Source organism: Ceratotherium simum, chromosome 26, assembly GCF_057802395.1.
Source record: "Ceratotherium simum simum isolate JZ-2026a chromosome 26, ASM5780239v1, whole genome shotgun sequence".
Classification (NCBI taxonomy): domain Eukaryota; kingdom Metazoa; phylum Chordata; class Mammalia; order Perissodactyla; family Rhinocerotidae; genus Ceratotherium; species Ceratotherium simum.
In genome coordinates, this window is record NC_141925.1 from 6696889 (window position 1) to 6714096 (window position 17208).

At 41.3% G+C, this 17208-nt stretch overlaps 1 protein-coding gene across 4 annotated transcripts in view; it reads left to right on the plus strand.

The window, feature by feature from the left end:
* The window catches only part of RBFOX1 (RNA binding fox-1 homolog 1), a 354626-nt gene that overhangs the window by 262540 nt on the left and 74878 nt on the right, over positions 1-17208 (plus strand). For all 4 annotated transcript variants that reach the window (XM_087449192.1, XM_087449191.1, XM_014793462.2 and 1 more), the window contains one exon: positions 12972-13052. In XM_087449192.1, the coding sequence (XP_087305318.1) occupies positions 12972-13052 (81 nt within the window). The remainder of the gene's footprint in view (positions 1-12971; positions 13053-17208) is intronic.

Below are 17208 nucleotides of genomic sequence, written 5' to 3' on the forward strand. Positions count from 1 at the left end.
TTCCATGAATTTATCCCTTAGCTCAGAGTTACAGCACTGAGGGCCCGGAAGTGCCAGGCACCATGATAGGCGCTCGGGGACCATCCTTCCCTGCAGAATTCAGCAGGGCAGTAAAGGATGCAGACAAAAAAACTCAGTGTATAATAAATGATGATACCTGCTGGAGCACTGAAAAATAACAAGTGTCTGCATTAAAAGAGGTGGTATACATTGAGTCTTCAAAGTTAAGTAAGAATTCACTTGGAAAGAAGGTGGAAAGAGATCGTTGCAGAGATGAGTAAGGAGGAGTTTGGTAGAGTCCAAAATTTCTCAACCTTTATCTTCAGAATCCATTGAAAAGTGTTAAAAAACAAACAAAAATAAATACAAGTGTTGATCTTCACCTGAGATGGGAATTTGTGAGGCAAAATCAGGTTTCTCCAAAGGTTGAAAAATATTGATCTGTTGAGATCAGAGAGTGCTTTCTAGAAAAAAGTTGTAAAAGTCTTGATAATACTGTACAAAGGAATCTGGATTCTGGAATTTATCCTCTGAGTGGTAGGCAACCATTGCAAGCTTTGATAAAAAATAATAATAAAAAAATTAAAACAAACTAGCAAGAACACCTGGGGATGTGTTAGTCTCATATCTACACTCAAAACAAATAATAGTCTTATCATGAGGACTGTTACTAATATGTGGATTAAGCCCTGAAGGGCTAAAGAAATAAGACCATATCAGGAACTGCTCACCAATTCCAGAGTCTGGGTTCTTAATAAACCCCAGGATTATAAACTGGTGCCCAACACGAAGGCTGTTATAAAACTTGTCTCTTGGTTTTGTCCAAATCTTTTCCTAGGAAAGCAAATTAACAGAGATTTCAAAAATGAGGTGATTTCATTTTTTTCTTTATGTTTTAGTTGTGTTGCCATTCTCTTATAAACCATTTAGTTTTGAAGATTTTTTTGCTTCCTACTTTTCGCGTTCTTTCCAAAATTTATAGTTCACTGTTATTAGCACACCCAATTAAGTTGTTGCGTAAATAGAGACAAATTGGCCAAATATTGTTTAATACCCTGTATGTTAATTATATGTAGATACTTATTCTCCAAGTATAAAACAAAACTGTCCTGTTGTCTTTTAAAAATGTAGTGTTGAAGAACCAATACACAAATGGGAAAATCCTACTTAGATTAACTACATCGATGACAGTTAATGCATTTCTAGAACTTCTATGGAACTGTTACAACCCATTACAGTGGAAATATTGGTTTATGAAAAATTAATAAAGCCAGTGGAAAATGGAATCCAGCATCTGTATTAGCTATTTACACCAAAAGAATCAGCCAGAATTAATTATGCCGTATGCTACATTCTAATGAGTTTTTCATTAAACTGTATACCATTATGGAAACTAAACAAGGCTTACTCAAAGAATAATGCCAAGGGCTGTTATTTTTTTTTCAGAGATTAAATTAGTTAATGGGTCATACATTTAAATCCGATGCAAAGGTTAATTGATGTACACTTATCATGGTATTAAAGCCAATATTTTAAAAACATGAACACCCCAATATCACTTATATTTCCTCTGGAAAAAAGTATGAATCTATTTGTATGTTTCTAGTGTTGGTTTGATATACGTATATGTGATATTGTAAAGAGTGAAGCCCTCTGTATGAGTTCTATGTCATTTTTGAAAACAGTTTTCACCAGGTGAAATATTCTATTTGCTTTCAGCCCATACGGGTTGTGTGTGTGTGTGTTTGTGGCGTGGGAGGCGTATTTAAACAAATATATCTGATTACTCTTTGACAAATTCAAAGTTGAAGTGTATTTTCTACTTTCACCAAAAGAATGGGGTCAGGATTTTAAACCTAATCTGAGATAGGAAGGAAACTCAAGATGAATTTCTACCCCCATTCCACAAATATATCCAGTCCCTCCTAAAATGCAGTTCTGTAATAGTTTAGTGAAATATAAGAGGGTGGCACTAGGGACGGCACTCCAGAAGGGTTTTTGGACGCTTGTAGCATCTCAGAGGCTCTTGACTCTAGGAAGATGAGAGAGAGAAAGGAAGGCCATGTGGGTTCTTTGCAGAGACATATAAACTCCTCTGATTTCAGCTAAAGCACAATTTCTGATTTTTTTTTCTCTTGAGCAGAGATTGCAAACTAAAATGTCTTTAGGAGCAGGCTGTGAGATAAGCAAATGAAATGTGCAAATGGGAGGGGACATGTCTCAATTTTGGGGAGGAATGTCCTCTCCCCATCACCCTGCGTGGCCCTGCCCGGCAGGAATACTGGCCCAAACTCATGTGGTCCCGTCTCCTGATTCCTCAAAAGAAGCCAGACATCTGTCTTGTAACATTGAGCCTCTCAAATTTAAATGTTTGCAATTAATTCCCAGTCTTAAAGTGTTTCCCATTAATTCCATTATGTTTATTTATTTTTTATTTTTTTGTGAACAGGGTCAGCCCTGAGCTAACATCCATGCTAATCCTCCTCTTTTTGCTGAGGAAGACCAGCTCTGAGCTAACATCTATTGCCCATCCTGCTCCTTTTTTTTCCTTTTTCTCCCTAAAGCCCCAGTAGATAGTTGTATGTCATAGTTGCACATCCTTCTAGTTGCTGTATGTGGGACGCGGCCTCAGCATGGCCGGAGAAGTAGTGTGTCGGTGCGTGCCCGGGATCAGAACCTGGGCCGCCAGTAGCAGAGCGCGCGCACTTAACCGCTAAGCCACAGGGCCGGCCCAATTCCATTATGTTTAGCATTGTGTTAGTGGCCAAAAAGAGTTCACCAGTTATCAATTTGCTGCTCCTTTCTTAAAGGAACAAGGGAACAAAATAAGTCCCCAAAGTGCTGTATTTTGAAATTCCAAATAATTATTACTGCTTCTTTCACTATTATTATTACCAAGATCACTTATCTATTATTTGTCAAACCCTTTCATGTAATAGCTCTAATCCTTACACTAATACTCGATGAAGTAGATATTTTTGTCCTTACTTTACAGATGTGAAAACTGAGGCTCAGGAATGTCAAATGACTTGCCCAAGGTCAAAGAAACTTACTGTCAGTGAGGCCGGAAAACAAAGTTCAAAAGTTTCAGAGGCCCATGTTTTTTCAGCTACGCTATTAGACCTTCAGAGTCCCCTATTTCTCCTCTCTGTGTTTCCTTCCTCCACGTCTTATTTCAACCCTGCAAGTGAGATTGTCTTATTTATGGATGATACATCCTGCCCAGAGGCTTCCTTGGTTGGATTTAAAATCTTATTGCAGATTCTTAAACACGATCATGAGGTTTCAGCTGACATGTTTAGCCTGGAAGAGTCGGGTGTGTTCAGCCAGAAGGCGACCCCAGAATTCTTAGTCGTGGCTTAGTAGAAATGGGATTGGTGGGTATTTATCATTCCAAGGCTGGAGAGGATGTTTAATCAACCCAGGACCGAGTATCACCATGGATAAGCAGGTGTAGCTTCATGAGTGAGTCCGAGCTCGGGAGTCACATAGAGCCGGCTCTCAGATTTCAGTTTTGCCTCATATTTTTTTCTCTCTCTGAGCCTTAGTGTCCTCGTGGGTTTGATAAGGAAAAGAATTATAATGCATGTGGAGCATACCTGGTATAGTATCTGAAACTCAGTGGCATCTTAACGGTCACTCATTAATATTGGCTGTGCTTGAGGTTGGGTGTGTAGTCCCTAGCATTTCACTGCTGTTAGAAACAGGGGCATCTGCTGGGAGCTTATTAGAAATGCAGACTCTCAGTCCCCACCCCTAACCTACTGGGCAAGAATCTGAATTTTAAAAGGGTGTCCAGTGATTCAGTGCATTTTAGAATTTGAGAAGCTCTCTGGATGGCCCTTATCTATATACTGACACCTATACTGAAGGCCAGATTCCTTAGGAGATAAAACTTATTTCCATGGTTTTTGTTGTGGCTGAATTGCTAGCCTTTCACAAACACCCTATGAAACAATTTTTCTCATTGTTTCATTGTCTTGACAGCAATGAATTAAGAAGAAATTTGGGGCAAGTATTGAAAAAAAACATGAGTTTAAAATTATTTGGGATGTTCACTTTTAAGAAAAATGAAATAAAATTTAATTTTTGGCAAGTATGATAAAATGATACCCTCTGAAATATTTAGTGATAGCTTCCTGGGGAGGGACTAATGCTGTCCTGAGAGACAATTACTATTAGTATTGTTGCAAACAGAAAGGAGCATTAGAACAGAGGTCAGTAAACTTTTTCTATAACTGTCCAGATGGTACATATTTTAGCCTTTGCGGGCCACAAGGTCTCTGTTGTAACTACCCAGCCCTGTCTTGTGACGTAAAAGCAACCACAACAATACATCAATGAATGAGTGTGGCTGTGTTTCAATAAAACTTTATTTATAGATGCTGAAATTTGCATTTTATGTAATTTTCACTTGTCACCAAATATTAGTCTTCTAGTGATATTTTTCCCAGCCATACAAAAATGTAAAAACCATTCTTAGCTTACAGGCCGTACAGAAAAGATGGTAGGTTGGATTTGGCCAAAAGACTGTAGTTTGCCTACAGCTGATTTCGAAGATTCACCTTAAAACCATGGATCTAGGAATCTGATTGGTTTGATTTGCATTCAGTACCACAAGATTTCTATCTGTGGGACCTTGGGGAAGATCCCAAAACCCTCTCTGTCTCAGTATCCTCATCTATTAAATGGGTCTAATAGTAGTATGTGTCTGATGGGGTTGTTAAGAGTAGGGGATGATCCAAATTAAATGTTGAGTGGGTCTGTTTGGCACTTATCAGTTATTCAGTAAGCAATTTTTAGAATAGCTACTGTTGATGTTTATTAACCTATTGAGTCAATTCAATATTTTTTGTAAAAGCCTCTATTAGGCTAAATTTTGGAGGCAGGAGAATAAGAGAACAGTTCCAGTGAGTCATTACATCTTCTATACAATAAATAATCAGGGAGAAAGTCGTACAGAGATTCTTTGTAGTATTCTTGCAACTTTTTTTGTACAGTCTGAAATTATGTCAAAATAAAAAGTGAAAAGAAAAAAACAGCAAGAAATGATATATTTCTTTTTAAATATTGTGAACATTAAAACTTAGAAAATAATTTGGAGAGAGGGATTACTTACGATAAACATGGATTCACTTCAGGGCTGCTTTAAATCTGGAAATCCCCTGGTGCAATTAAAACATGATTTAATTTATAAGAATTAAGCACACATACAACATTTTTCTGCAACATCTGCGCCTAAATGGAAATACTTCTGTATTTAAAACTTTCCCATAACCCTTCAGAGAAGCTCGTCTTTCAGGCATGTATAAAAGCGTTAGGTATTAGCTGTGAAAATATTCTTACATGGATTAGCTCAATGCTAGTCTATGTTCAAAAATGCGTAACTGCAAAAGCGCCCACAACCCATCGGAGGGTTGGATAAATTTGTCAATTGGAAGCAGGAACCTCCACTGACAGGGACCACAGGGCAACCTCCCAGGCCTCTACATCTAATAGAAGTTTGATGCTTGTATGATGCTTCGTAGGGGACCCTCATGTATAGTGCCTCATTGGTCTTCAGGACAGAGTTCATTATAAGGTAGGTGGGTGTATTAGTCTGCTAGGGTTGCCATGACAAAGAACCAATGACTGGATGGCTTAAACAACAGAAATTTAGTTTCTCACAATTTTGGATGCTTGAAGTCCAAGGTCAAGGTATCAGCAGGGTTGATTTCTTCTGAGGTCTCTCTCCTTGGCTTGTAGATGGCCATCTTTTCCCTGTGTCTTCACATGGTCCTCCCTCTGTGCCTATCTGTGTCCTAATCTCCTCTTCTTGTAAGGATATCAATTGTGTAGAATTAGGGTCTACCCTAATGGCCTCATTTTTATCTTAATTACCTTTTTAAAGACTCTGTCTCCAAAGTCACATCCTGAGGTGCTGGGGGTTAGGACTTCATATGTGCATCTGGAGGGGGGGACACAATTCAGTCAATAACAGTAGGGCAGGAATGGGTATGTCTTCTTCTGGATGGGAAACCCAGAGTGATCTTTACAGTTGGTGATTACACAGTTGGTGATTCTGTGCACCTTCTTCACCAGACTACCTCCAGAGAGTTTGACAGGAGAGCTAGGACTAGAAGTGGTTACTCTTTTTGTTCAAAATGCTACAAAGCAAAGGCAAAATTTGTGAATAAACAAAATGGTGAAGATAAAAAGTAAATAAATTCTACCCCTTGGCCCATGGAGGTACTCAGACCAGATATATTTAGCCATTTTTACTTTTCTTCTCAATAGGCCTGGATTATTCAAAGTGCATCCTGGGAGCAGCAGAATCGTGGGGGTCGCTGATTAGAAATGCAGATTTCTGACCTGCTGAATCACAGTCTTCTTGGGTGGGGCATGGGAGGGGGCACCACTGAACATTCTCCCCAGGTGATTCCTAAACTCTCACAGGCTTTGAAAACCTCTGATTTAATGAAGGGAAGAACTCATGGCATTGAGATTTGGGGAACTGGCTCTTCTCCGGTGTTTCTCAGAGTGTGGTCCCCAGACAACAGGAAAAATTGTAAAAAATGCGAGTTCTCAGGCTACCCCCCAGACCCATGGAATCAGAAATATTGGGATTGGGGCCCAGCGTCCTGTGTTTAACGCATCCCTTAGCTGATTCTGATGGTGCAGGTGACTATGAGAACCCATGGGGAACAGAACCCTGGGCGGCCGCACCCCCTTCCTTAAAGCACTGCCCCTATAAAAAGAAGTTTGTGGGTTTCTGTTTCAGCGAGGTATCCATTTCTCACCCGCTCAGAGCTTGTTCTTTCAATGATGACCAATATTTTCATATTTTTACTCTAATTTTTAAAAACGTTTTAAAAAATTATTCTGCAACAGTGAAAGCAGGAAGGAGTTGTTGATAAAGTGGGTAACGGCTGAGGAACCAGTTAGCTTGTTTCTCACCTGCAATTTTCCTCTGACTGACCATCAGGCGTTTTGTAAATGACATCCTTGTTCTGTACCTTTCTTTTCCTTCTCTAACGAAGGACTAATACTATCTGACCCTTCTTATTAGGGAGGCACAAAAGCAGTGTAAACATTTTTTTGGTAAATATTGAATAAAAGGTTTTTTATTAATATATAAAATCAAAGTATTGTTTCTGATAGTGATTACTATTAGTATTAAACATTTTCAGTTATGAATGCAATATATAAGAGAAATATGGAATAGATATTTTGCCAAAGTCATCATAGTCGTATCTAATAAATATTGTTCCAAAATTACTTTTAAATTTTATGTGTCTCAGTGAGCAAAGTAACTAACCACGTAGCCTAAGGTTTGGGGTTGATATGCAGAATCATTTCTTTGTTCCTTTTCTTGGGTATGTATTTGTTCCCAAACCGATGAGTACTAAAAGGGATGGCATGTTGTCCTTTTAAAAAGCACACGGGGTTGGGGCTGGCCCGGTGGGTGGCGCAAGCAGTTAAGTGCGCGCGCTCCGCTGCGGCGGCCTGGGGTTCGCTGGTTCGGATCCCGGGCGCGCACCGACGCACTGCTTGGCAAGCCATGCTGTGGCGGCGTCCCATATAAAGTGGAGGAAGATGGGCACAGATGTTAGCCCAGGGCCGTCGTCCTCAGCAAAAAAGGAGGAGGATTGGCGGATGTTAGCACAGGGCTTATCTCCTCACAAAAAAAAAAAAAAAAAAAAAGCACATGGGATTCAGTGGATGTGCCCCAAAACGCACACAGCACCAGGCACATAGCAGATGCCAATAAACACCTGCTGAATGAGGGATAATACTCTCAGCCCCATCTTTTCCTAGCTGAGTCCTAGAGACGGAGGGAGGAAGCTCTGTAACGGTCTCCTGCATTCACTCACCATTTGCCGGTGGGATTTTCCCTCTCAGCCCTCATTCCAGAGTCACTAGGCTAAGTGACATCAGGAAAGCAGGACCCCAGTAAAGGGATCTGTTTTCAAGTGACTCTCGACTAGCACACAGTAGATGTCTGTGGAGGTACAGACAGCACGGGACACACACAGAACCTCACACAAGAGGTGCTCCCGAATTCCCATCAGCTCTTAGACATTTTATAGTTTTGTTGGTGTTGTTATTCTTTGCGTCTTTGTTTGTTTTCTGCATTTCAATAGAGATAAGAGCATCCTTCTCCAGATTTCCCAGCTCGTCTTCACCTTGGAGCTAATGAAGTGAATTGGCCACTCTTAGTTGCCAGGCAGTTGGGATACTTCTTTGACTTTTTTTTTAATCTAGAAATCATAGGAAGGGCCTAGTCATTCACCATTGGGCTGGTTTGGAGCTCTGCCGGTGTGATGCTAAAATGGAAGGGCAGACATTGCAAAACAGCCTTTCTTTTCTTCCTTCCCCTCCTTCATTCTAATTTTATTTCTTGAGAGTGTAACATGGCTCCCTATCAGAGACCCTTAAGTTTCTCTCTTCAGTGCTGCCTGCCTCTTAGCCTTGGTCCCTGGACTTGTGGGGAGAGGAAGATAAGACGTGATTCCTGATGTCTTGGAGTTCATAGTGTCCATGGAGAAGACACTCATTAAATAGATCATTGCAACACAATCTAGAAAAGGAGAGGAAGGAAGCTGCACTTGGCCAGGTGGAGGCAAATAGATTCTGTTTCTAGGAGGAGGAGAAGCCACAGCCAGGTTGGGAAGGGAAGGGAATTACCTAGGGGGAGGGGAAGGGCTTCCTGGGAGAAGAAACAGCTTATGCAAAGGCATGGAGGTGTGAAACCACACCATTGTTCCAGTTGGTTTGAGTTCAATTTCCTCACCTGAGATTTGGCAGCAGAGTAAAAAGTTTAGATGCTTTCTTCCTTCCTTTCTGTGCTAGGAAACACCCCTGCCAGGCTTCTCCCTGCCCCTCCAGGCACCAGGCATGCTTCCCTACACCGTGGGGTCCTCCAGGTGAGCAGGAAGGGTTGGAATGCCCCATCTGAGACATGGACCCTGGCTCACCCTGTCCCAGCTGGAGGATTCCAAATCCTGCTTGAGAGTGGCCCTGTGGACATCTTGCCAGAATTTGAGATGCTGATGATCATGGTGCTCTGTGTGAGCAAGTGTGACAGGCTTTGGAAAAGGCTCTGATTATTCTGAGATCGAGGTCTGTCACATGGAGCCCAGTCCCTGCCAGTTGCGGATACAGTCATCAACATCCCAGGAAATGGATGACCAGGTTGCCCAGGATTCATGTTAAACTGGATGAGGCAATCTTAAAAGAACCAGAAAAGAGGAGGAAATAAATCCCATAGATACAGCTTGTAACTGTTTGGAAACTTCAGGCATGCAATTTCCCAGCAATGAACAAGGGGCAGGAAAAGTTGGTTGGAAAAAGCACCATGTTTAGCAAAGAAAACAGAAATGAAGAGGTCTTTAAAAGCATATAATAATTCAATCATATTCATTAATCCCTCTGAGGGCCAGGTATTTTGCTAGGGCTGGGGATAAAAATATGAATATGATTTGCCTCTAACTCAGGGGATATTCTCTGTAGCAAAGAAGACCAATGTGTAAATGAAAAGTTGTAAAAATACAAAGGATCTACTGGGAAGATTTATTTTTTAAGTGTCATAGGAGTACAGAAGAGGGAGTAACTAATTAACTCCTGGGGACTGGGAAAAGAGGAGGTAGCTTTTAAAGGGTGCAGAAAGGAGTCAGGGAGACATTTTTTTTTTAATTAAACCACATGAAGTTGCCAACATTCAACCCTACTGGACATAAAAAAGGTCAGTTTCATGTGGCTTAACCTAACAGTAAGGGCAAGACTAGCATGGTGGTTTCATACAGTCCACCAACTCTGATCAAATGGTAGTATCTGCCTAGAAGCTGTGTTGGGAATGATTCTGAGGATTCCAGGCTAACAGGAAAGGATAATATTGAAATTGATTAATGGTCTGTCCAGGCTAAGGAACGAGTATACAGTGAACAGAGTTGCCATCCTTAAATTATAAGGAGACTTATAAGCAAAGGTACAGAAGTCTGAGAAGGACAGGATGTTGCCATGATGGTAGATAGTTCATGGCGATTGAAGGTAGATGGTCTGTGTTAGGGGGAGATGGAGGCAGATAGAAGACTCATTAGAAAGCTAGGTTGATGTGTGTCGCCTTGAATGACCTTGTAAACAGTCCTCATACTGCTGTTTATATCCTATTATCTATTTGACTTACTTTTTAAAACAAACACACGTTACTTGCCCCCACCCACAAGATGCACGGAGGTTACAGAGTTCTTCTCTGCCGCTTTGTTTTTCTTTTAATTCAAAGCTTTCTTTTAAGAAAAGGTCACAAAGTACTAAGAGAGCATACAAAAATTACTTTGCAAATTAAATTGGAGGATGGTTTTAGGTAAAATAAGAACCAAGTCCTGTGACAATATAGATTTTGTTTTACAAAGGTCAAAATCATTGCATGAAGAATTTTTTTTTTTTTTTTGGTTACTAAGAGGGCATTCAAAGAAGGTATTTCAGTCCAGTTTCTCAGGATCCACAGCATAAGAAAATTAGGAAAGCTTCATTATGCACTTCTAGGATTTAGCCTCCTAGAGGGAATCTGTGTTGTGTCCCAGTGGGATTCTCTAAATCGCATTGAAAGCACTGAAAATTGACCCTAGGATTTAATTGCACCATACTGAAATGTCCCTCTGGACATATTTTTGCAACAATTATATTATTTTTCTTTGGAAAACTAGGCACCACAAGAAACTTTAGATCTCATTTTAACAGCGGTTTTTAACCAGGGGTGCACATGAGAGCCCCTTTGAGGAGCTTTCTCATGATCCACCTGCCTGTGTTGCACCCTAGAAGATTCTGATTTGGTAGCTCTATGTATCCTATAGAAACATGAGTTTTTCTCTAAGATTTCTAGCAATGAGCAAAAGCATGTGGATGACCTCTGCAAAGTCAGAATGAGTTTCACTGATAAAGCAGAGTCGGGTTAGGGCATGTCTTTCCTGCTGGGTGTCCTGTCTCCTGTTGGTTGGTTTTAGACCTCACATCCCTTGATCTGGGGTTTGGTTTGTTTACTATTAATCCCTGAACTGTGTCAGTTTCCTGCCAGAACTGGAAATACCTACCGAGGAGAAATGAGACTGTGTGAAGTCGCATCTTATATGTTGGGATAAACTGTTTTTAAATAAAGTAGAAAGAAGAAAGAACCATCAGTTTAGCAAAAGTTGATCGTGACTCAGGCCCATCCAGACTCTTAATATATTTACTACCAAGAGAAGGTCAGTTAATTTCACTCCAATATCCAGGCTTCTGTGGAAGGAGGGGAAGGGGAGCTCTTCTACAACTATAAGCATGGGATACCAGGGTAAACGTGGAAGGACAGGGGAACATTCTTTCAGAGAGAAATGCTGTCCATGGGCTGCTTCTCTTGTCAAAGATTGGATGGAATTGGCTGACCTAGTGATGGGGGAAGGGTGAGAGGAGTTAGGAATTTTAATAGAATCTTGGTTTTACCTGGAAATAATGTACAAAATCTAGAGAAACAGAGGGTAGAAGTGAAATTTGGGGAAAACTTCTCAGTCTTCCTCATGGGATCCATGTATTTTGGCTCAATACCTGAAGGATGATGGAGCAGAGGTTGGGGAGACCACCTTTGGGACTGGGTCTGGTTTTGCAGTTCAGGCAGGATTACGGTCTCTTAATGGAGTCACTTGGCAGTCCCTCTCTATTTGGCAAACCCCACTCACTCTGGGAGTTTTAACTACACTTTTGTTGACCTTGGGCAAGATATGAAAGGGTTGTAGAACCCCTCCCTAGGTCAAGTCTCCAAGGATATAGGTGAGTTCATGGTTCCCGAGGGTGTGGGCCTCTTTTCACGGGAAATTTCCTTCCAGTTGCGATGAGGACAGAAGAATCCACAAACATATGGAGGCGGCTGACCTTGCCCAGCCAGGGAAGTGAACAGAAACCACAGGACCACATTTCCATCATCAGTAATGGGCTTAAAACTCTTCATAAGTCTCTCTCATTCTTTTCCAAGTCTTTGAGATTGAGCTCTGCAGCAGCAGGAGAGCAGAACCGATGCCCTGGAGATGGCTGACCCTAGTCTTCCTTGGAGTGGGCGGTTGTTCAAAACCTGTCATAGACTGAAGAGCTATCTCAGGATTCCACCGTTCTTTCCCGCTGTAAAATTCCACTTTGCAAAGATAAGCCCAGTGCCCTTTGCTTTAAATCAGGCGGAGGAAAGTCATCGCTGCAGTGCAGCCTCAGTCTGCAGGCTTAGTGAAGCAGCCTCTCCCGCTGGAAGGCACAGAGCTTAGGGAAGAAACAGAACGCACAAGCCAAAGATGACCTCACCCCGAGTCCAGCGTGGGTCCAGGGTGGGTTACAGGGATGGTGAAAGTTGCATTTATTTCTTCCCTGCCTTGCTTCCGTTCTTCCTCTGAAGAACTGGTTCAGAAAGACTAAAGTGGGGGGAGGAAAAATTTTCTCTAAACACAGCAATGCATGTGCTTACCATATATTGAGTGATGATCACGTGCCAGCCCCTGCATTGGGCACATCTCCAGTTACACGATTCACAGGCCTTCCTGGAGGTAGGTATATTCACCCCATTTTCCAGGTGGGAATTCCAAGGCACAGAGAGGTATAGTGACTTACCAAGATCACACAGCTAAGTAGTGCCTGAGCCAGGCTTGTTGTCTAGTTCTCTCCGATATTTCTAAAGCTCCCTTTTAAGTATGCCATACTGCCTCCATCACAGATCTGAAACTGGGTCCTGGGGCAGCCAGACCCCACTACTCAAACCCCATGTAAAAAGGAATGACATACGCTTGGTGGGCTGGGGGTGGGCTTCCACTGATTCCCTTTGGCTAAGGCAGGGGGCTTCCCTGGGTGTCCCCGTCATGTGCTCTGGGATGTGGCTATGTTTTTATTTCTCTGTCTTTCTCGTTTTCATTGCCGTGATCTCTCAGGTGTAGTGTACCTGTTCCCAAACCAGATACCATCTATCTCTCTCTCTTTCGTAGGCACGGTGCTGTTGTGCCAGGCAAACCAGGAGGGATCTTCCATGTACAGTGCCCCCAGTTCACTTGTATATACTTCCGCAAGTAAGCCCGTGTTGTGGCTCTCTTTTTGTTTTGTGACATAAATTTGAGTCCAGTCACCTTCCCTGCCATGTAAGTGCTCTTCCTCTCCCTCTGCACCACCCTCCCTTGTGGCTCTCTACAAGGTGAAGTTGATTTCATAAGCATGTCTGTTTTCCCTGTTGCCTTAGCATCTAATCCCTCTGCTCATTACGTCTGAATCCTCACTTCCCAGCTGTCCCAACCATTCTTTGTTAGACCTGTCAGGATTGGGTCCAATGGATGGGACATGGGGCATGGGGATGGGGGGAGGGGGATGGGAGGGGAGAAGCTATAGCTCATTGCCTGCTTTCTATCACAGCTTTGCAAATTAATATGAAACTAATTGAAGTAAAATATGCAGGCTGTCCAAATGGCACCCTAGCCTAGCAAAAGGTGCTCGATCGGTACACTTGAGCACAATTTTCTCACCGTGGAAAATATTACTAGCCTGTGGCTAGTGACCTGTTCGCAAGGCTGTTCTATCCTTCGCTGTGTGATTCCACTGTGGAGGAGGAAGAGAGTGAAGAATGTGGCTCTCTCCCCATATAACTGGGGGGAATAACAATAAAAAGGGACTTTAAGAGATATGAATATATCCATCAATAGCTAGGGGGAGGAGACCAAAAATAAATATGGAAGATAGATCACAATGTTGAGGTGGAAAAAGCAAGGATTTCTCTGCCTGGGATGGATGCTCTGGGGTGGAGAATGCCCCACTCCCACCCCAGTTCCTAGAGCAGGTTGAAGAATTAAAGTTCTCACTGATTCCACCATGGTTCCCCAGCTGGTTTGCCCCTTCTCAGATTCCCCTAGCCATAGCCAAGACCTTATCGTCTGTTTCATACAGTGTGTGTACACTTGTGAAATCTCCACACTGCCAAATGGGTTCCCAATGGGGTCAGTGCTCCAAAATGAGTCTGGGGGCCAGGGCAAGGTGAGCTGTTTCTGGGACAGGCCAGGGAGGGGGGCAGGAGGAGAACAGAGGTAACAGGCTTATGATGATTAATAGGACGAGAGACACAGGGGAATCCTCACTGTGTGCCAAGATCAAGCATCCTGATTCCCAAAGGCTGAGACAAACCCAGCTCTTGATTGTGGGAGCAAAGGTCAGAAGCAGTCACAGGGACCCCAAAACATAACCATCATGAGAAACCTGAGGGTCCCTGAAGGCTTCAGGTCATGGGGAGAGCCAGTTGTCTCTCCCAACCAGAGTATAACCTTCAACAGCGGTTTTGGCATTCATGACATGCAAGGTATTTTTCTGTGTCTCTGAGAAGCCACAATCTAACCATACTGGCCAGAAATGGTTCTTTCTGAATTTATGAAAATTGTTCCATTTGGGCCAGTGTAAATGAGTCTACATATATCTCCTAGAATTAGAATGCTACTATATATTTTCACTTCTTCAACCTTGTTTAAGCATCTCAAAATCTGCACCAGGTAGGTATTATAATGTTTGCTTTACAGCTGAGGAAAAGTAGGGTACTGAGAGCTGGAGTAATTCACCCAGGATCACACAGTATATGGTAGATTTGTTTTTTGAACCTGGGGAAATTATTCGACCTTTGACTGCCTTTCTGGCTCCATTTGACTCTAAATCTCATCATCATTCCATTATACCTGTCCCTCGTTCGTCTCTATAAATATTATTTTCCGAAGAAGCGTTCCTCTACCAATCACCATAGCGTTGAGTTCCAGAGTATTATTTTGTTTTTTTCTCTACTATTGTTGTCCTATAGAACCATCTGGGATGAAATGTTCTATAGCTGCACTATAGACCAGTACATGTGCTCCTGGGACCAAGGCACTGACTTTTTTATGTTATTTCATTTTAATTAATGTTACTCTAATTAGCCATGTAGGGCTTGTGGCTACCGTACTGGACAGTGTGGCTCTTTATGATTGTAGGCTGTATTTCTATTTCAGTTTTCTTTTTAGAAGTGAACAAAATAAATTAACTCCAAAAAAAAAAAAGGCTGGTTTGAATTGGTACAGCTGTTCTAAAGTGACTTGGGGAAAGTGTATGTCATAAATGTCAGACATGGAAATATGTCACAAATTCTCCATATTAAAATAGGTGAAGCATACAGAGGAAACAGAATAATCTAAAGCAGGAGTCGCCAAACTACAGCCCAAGGGCCAGATCCAGCCCACGGCCTGATTTCCTAAGGCTTGTGAGCTAATCATGGGTTGTCAATTTTCCCAAGGATTATAAAAACAAAACAAAAACAAAAAATAATATGTGACAGAGACATATGTGGCTCGCAAAGCCTAAAATATTGATGATGATTTGATGGCTCTAACAAAAATGTGTGCTCATCTCCGATTTAAAGAGTCCATTTTATTATCGAAAATGTAAAATGGGAATATCACTTCACTCATTATAATTATGCTTTTTTCTCTGTTTAAAAGTAAAAATTTATAATAATTATAGAAACCATATAATGTGTGTCCAACACTCTTCATTTTTAAATTGCATAATCGTTCATATTACCTACACATTTTTCATCCGATTATTTCCACTTAATATCATGTCAGTGCATTTTATGAAAATATGTTAATGGCCTCATAATATTCTATTGTTGAATGATATTATATTTTAATCTATGCCCCTCATTGTTGGGTACTTAAGTTGATAGCAATTTTTCCAAAATATTAGAGAAAATAAATGGCCTTGTATATAGTAGTTTTAAAGAAAACAACAATTAATAAATAGCTAATCCTACTTCCCCTTAACAAAACAAAACAAAACAAACACTAGTTTCTTACAATAAGCATCCTTACTTGTCGATCCCTCAAGCAATGGTATTCAGACCGACAAGCTCAATGAGTATTTTGTAAGGGCATCCAACCCTGAGACCTCTCCTTCTCCACTTGGGTAGACAGAGGGCTCTTAGAATATTTCCATCTTGAGGCTGTGCGGTGGTGCTGAGGGTCAAGAGTGTCTATTCTTCCCTAAGACACATTGCTTGATGCTCCCTTTCTTCTTTAGTTCTCAGTGGCTTTTTGGGCCAGGCTGTTTGCAGTGAGCTGGCTTCTTTATAACATTCACTTAGGTTTTCTCTTCCAGATGAAGATGTATATTTTAGTGCAAAGTCACATGCCATTATCTATAAACAGTTCAGCCAGCACATAGGGGGTCATTTTTGCACACACATACACACACACACACGACACACGCACAGCCACCTGAGATTCTTTTCCTCTCTCCAGGTCTGATCTACACATGGCCGAGAGCCACAGGTCTTGTCTTTGAGGTCTGAATGGTGTGACTTCTTTTTCTCTAAGAATCCTGCCTTCTTCCCAAAAGCTGAGGCTCCCTTCTCAGCAATCTTTTAGGATGCACCTGTTTTTTAACTTGAACGTGCACATGTTTTTCATTTTTATCTAACAGTTGTGCTCCTGCAGAAAGGTGTGTATAAATTACACTTTTGTAAATTGGATCCTGTGTGACTTCCACGATTACTCCTGAGTTTGTATTTTTTTTTTTCACGGATCTTTAACTGGCTTTGGATGTTTTACACTTAAATTGCCCCTCTGCCTAGCCAAATAGCTAATCATGTGTAAATAACGCCCTTAAATGCAGTAGGAGGGATGGTTTTTAAAGGAACCCTGCTGAATTAGTCTGTAATGAAAATAACTCCCACTGAAGTTATCTGTTTTTTAAGATGCATTTTTGCATAATGGGTTTTTCCCCTCCTTTAAGTGAATCATCCTAATAATATGACCCAGGATATGAAAGCATTAAGAGAAAGATTTTCACTCATGGCTCTATGTCCATACAACCTAATCCCACAGATTCTCCCATCTCACCCCAACTGACTCCAGCTTTTCCTCCTCATCCCTGAACTTTATACTGGTGTGAAACCCTGGTTCAACTGTGTCACGGGGACATCACGTATCCTCCTACATGTCCTAACAAACCACTCTCATCCAGAGTGTGAAATGGACTGGCTTTCTATTATCTTAAATGAAGTCAGAGCACAACTCACGAGAATTAGACAAGATCACCTTGTACCAAATGCAAAACATTTAATATTAACATTTTACCATAAAAATGTTAATCGTAATCAATGAAATTAAGCTAATTAAATCAAATAATTTTACTAATTTTTAAATAATTTTAAAATTTATTAAC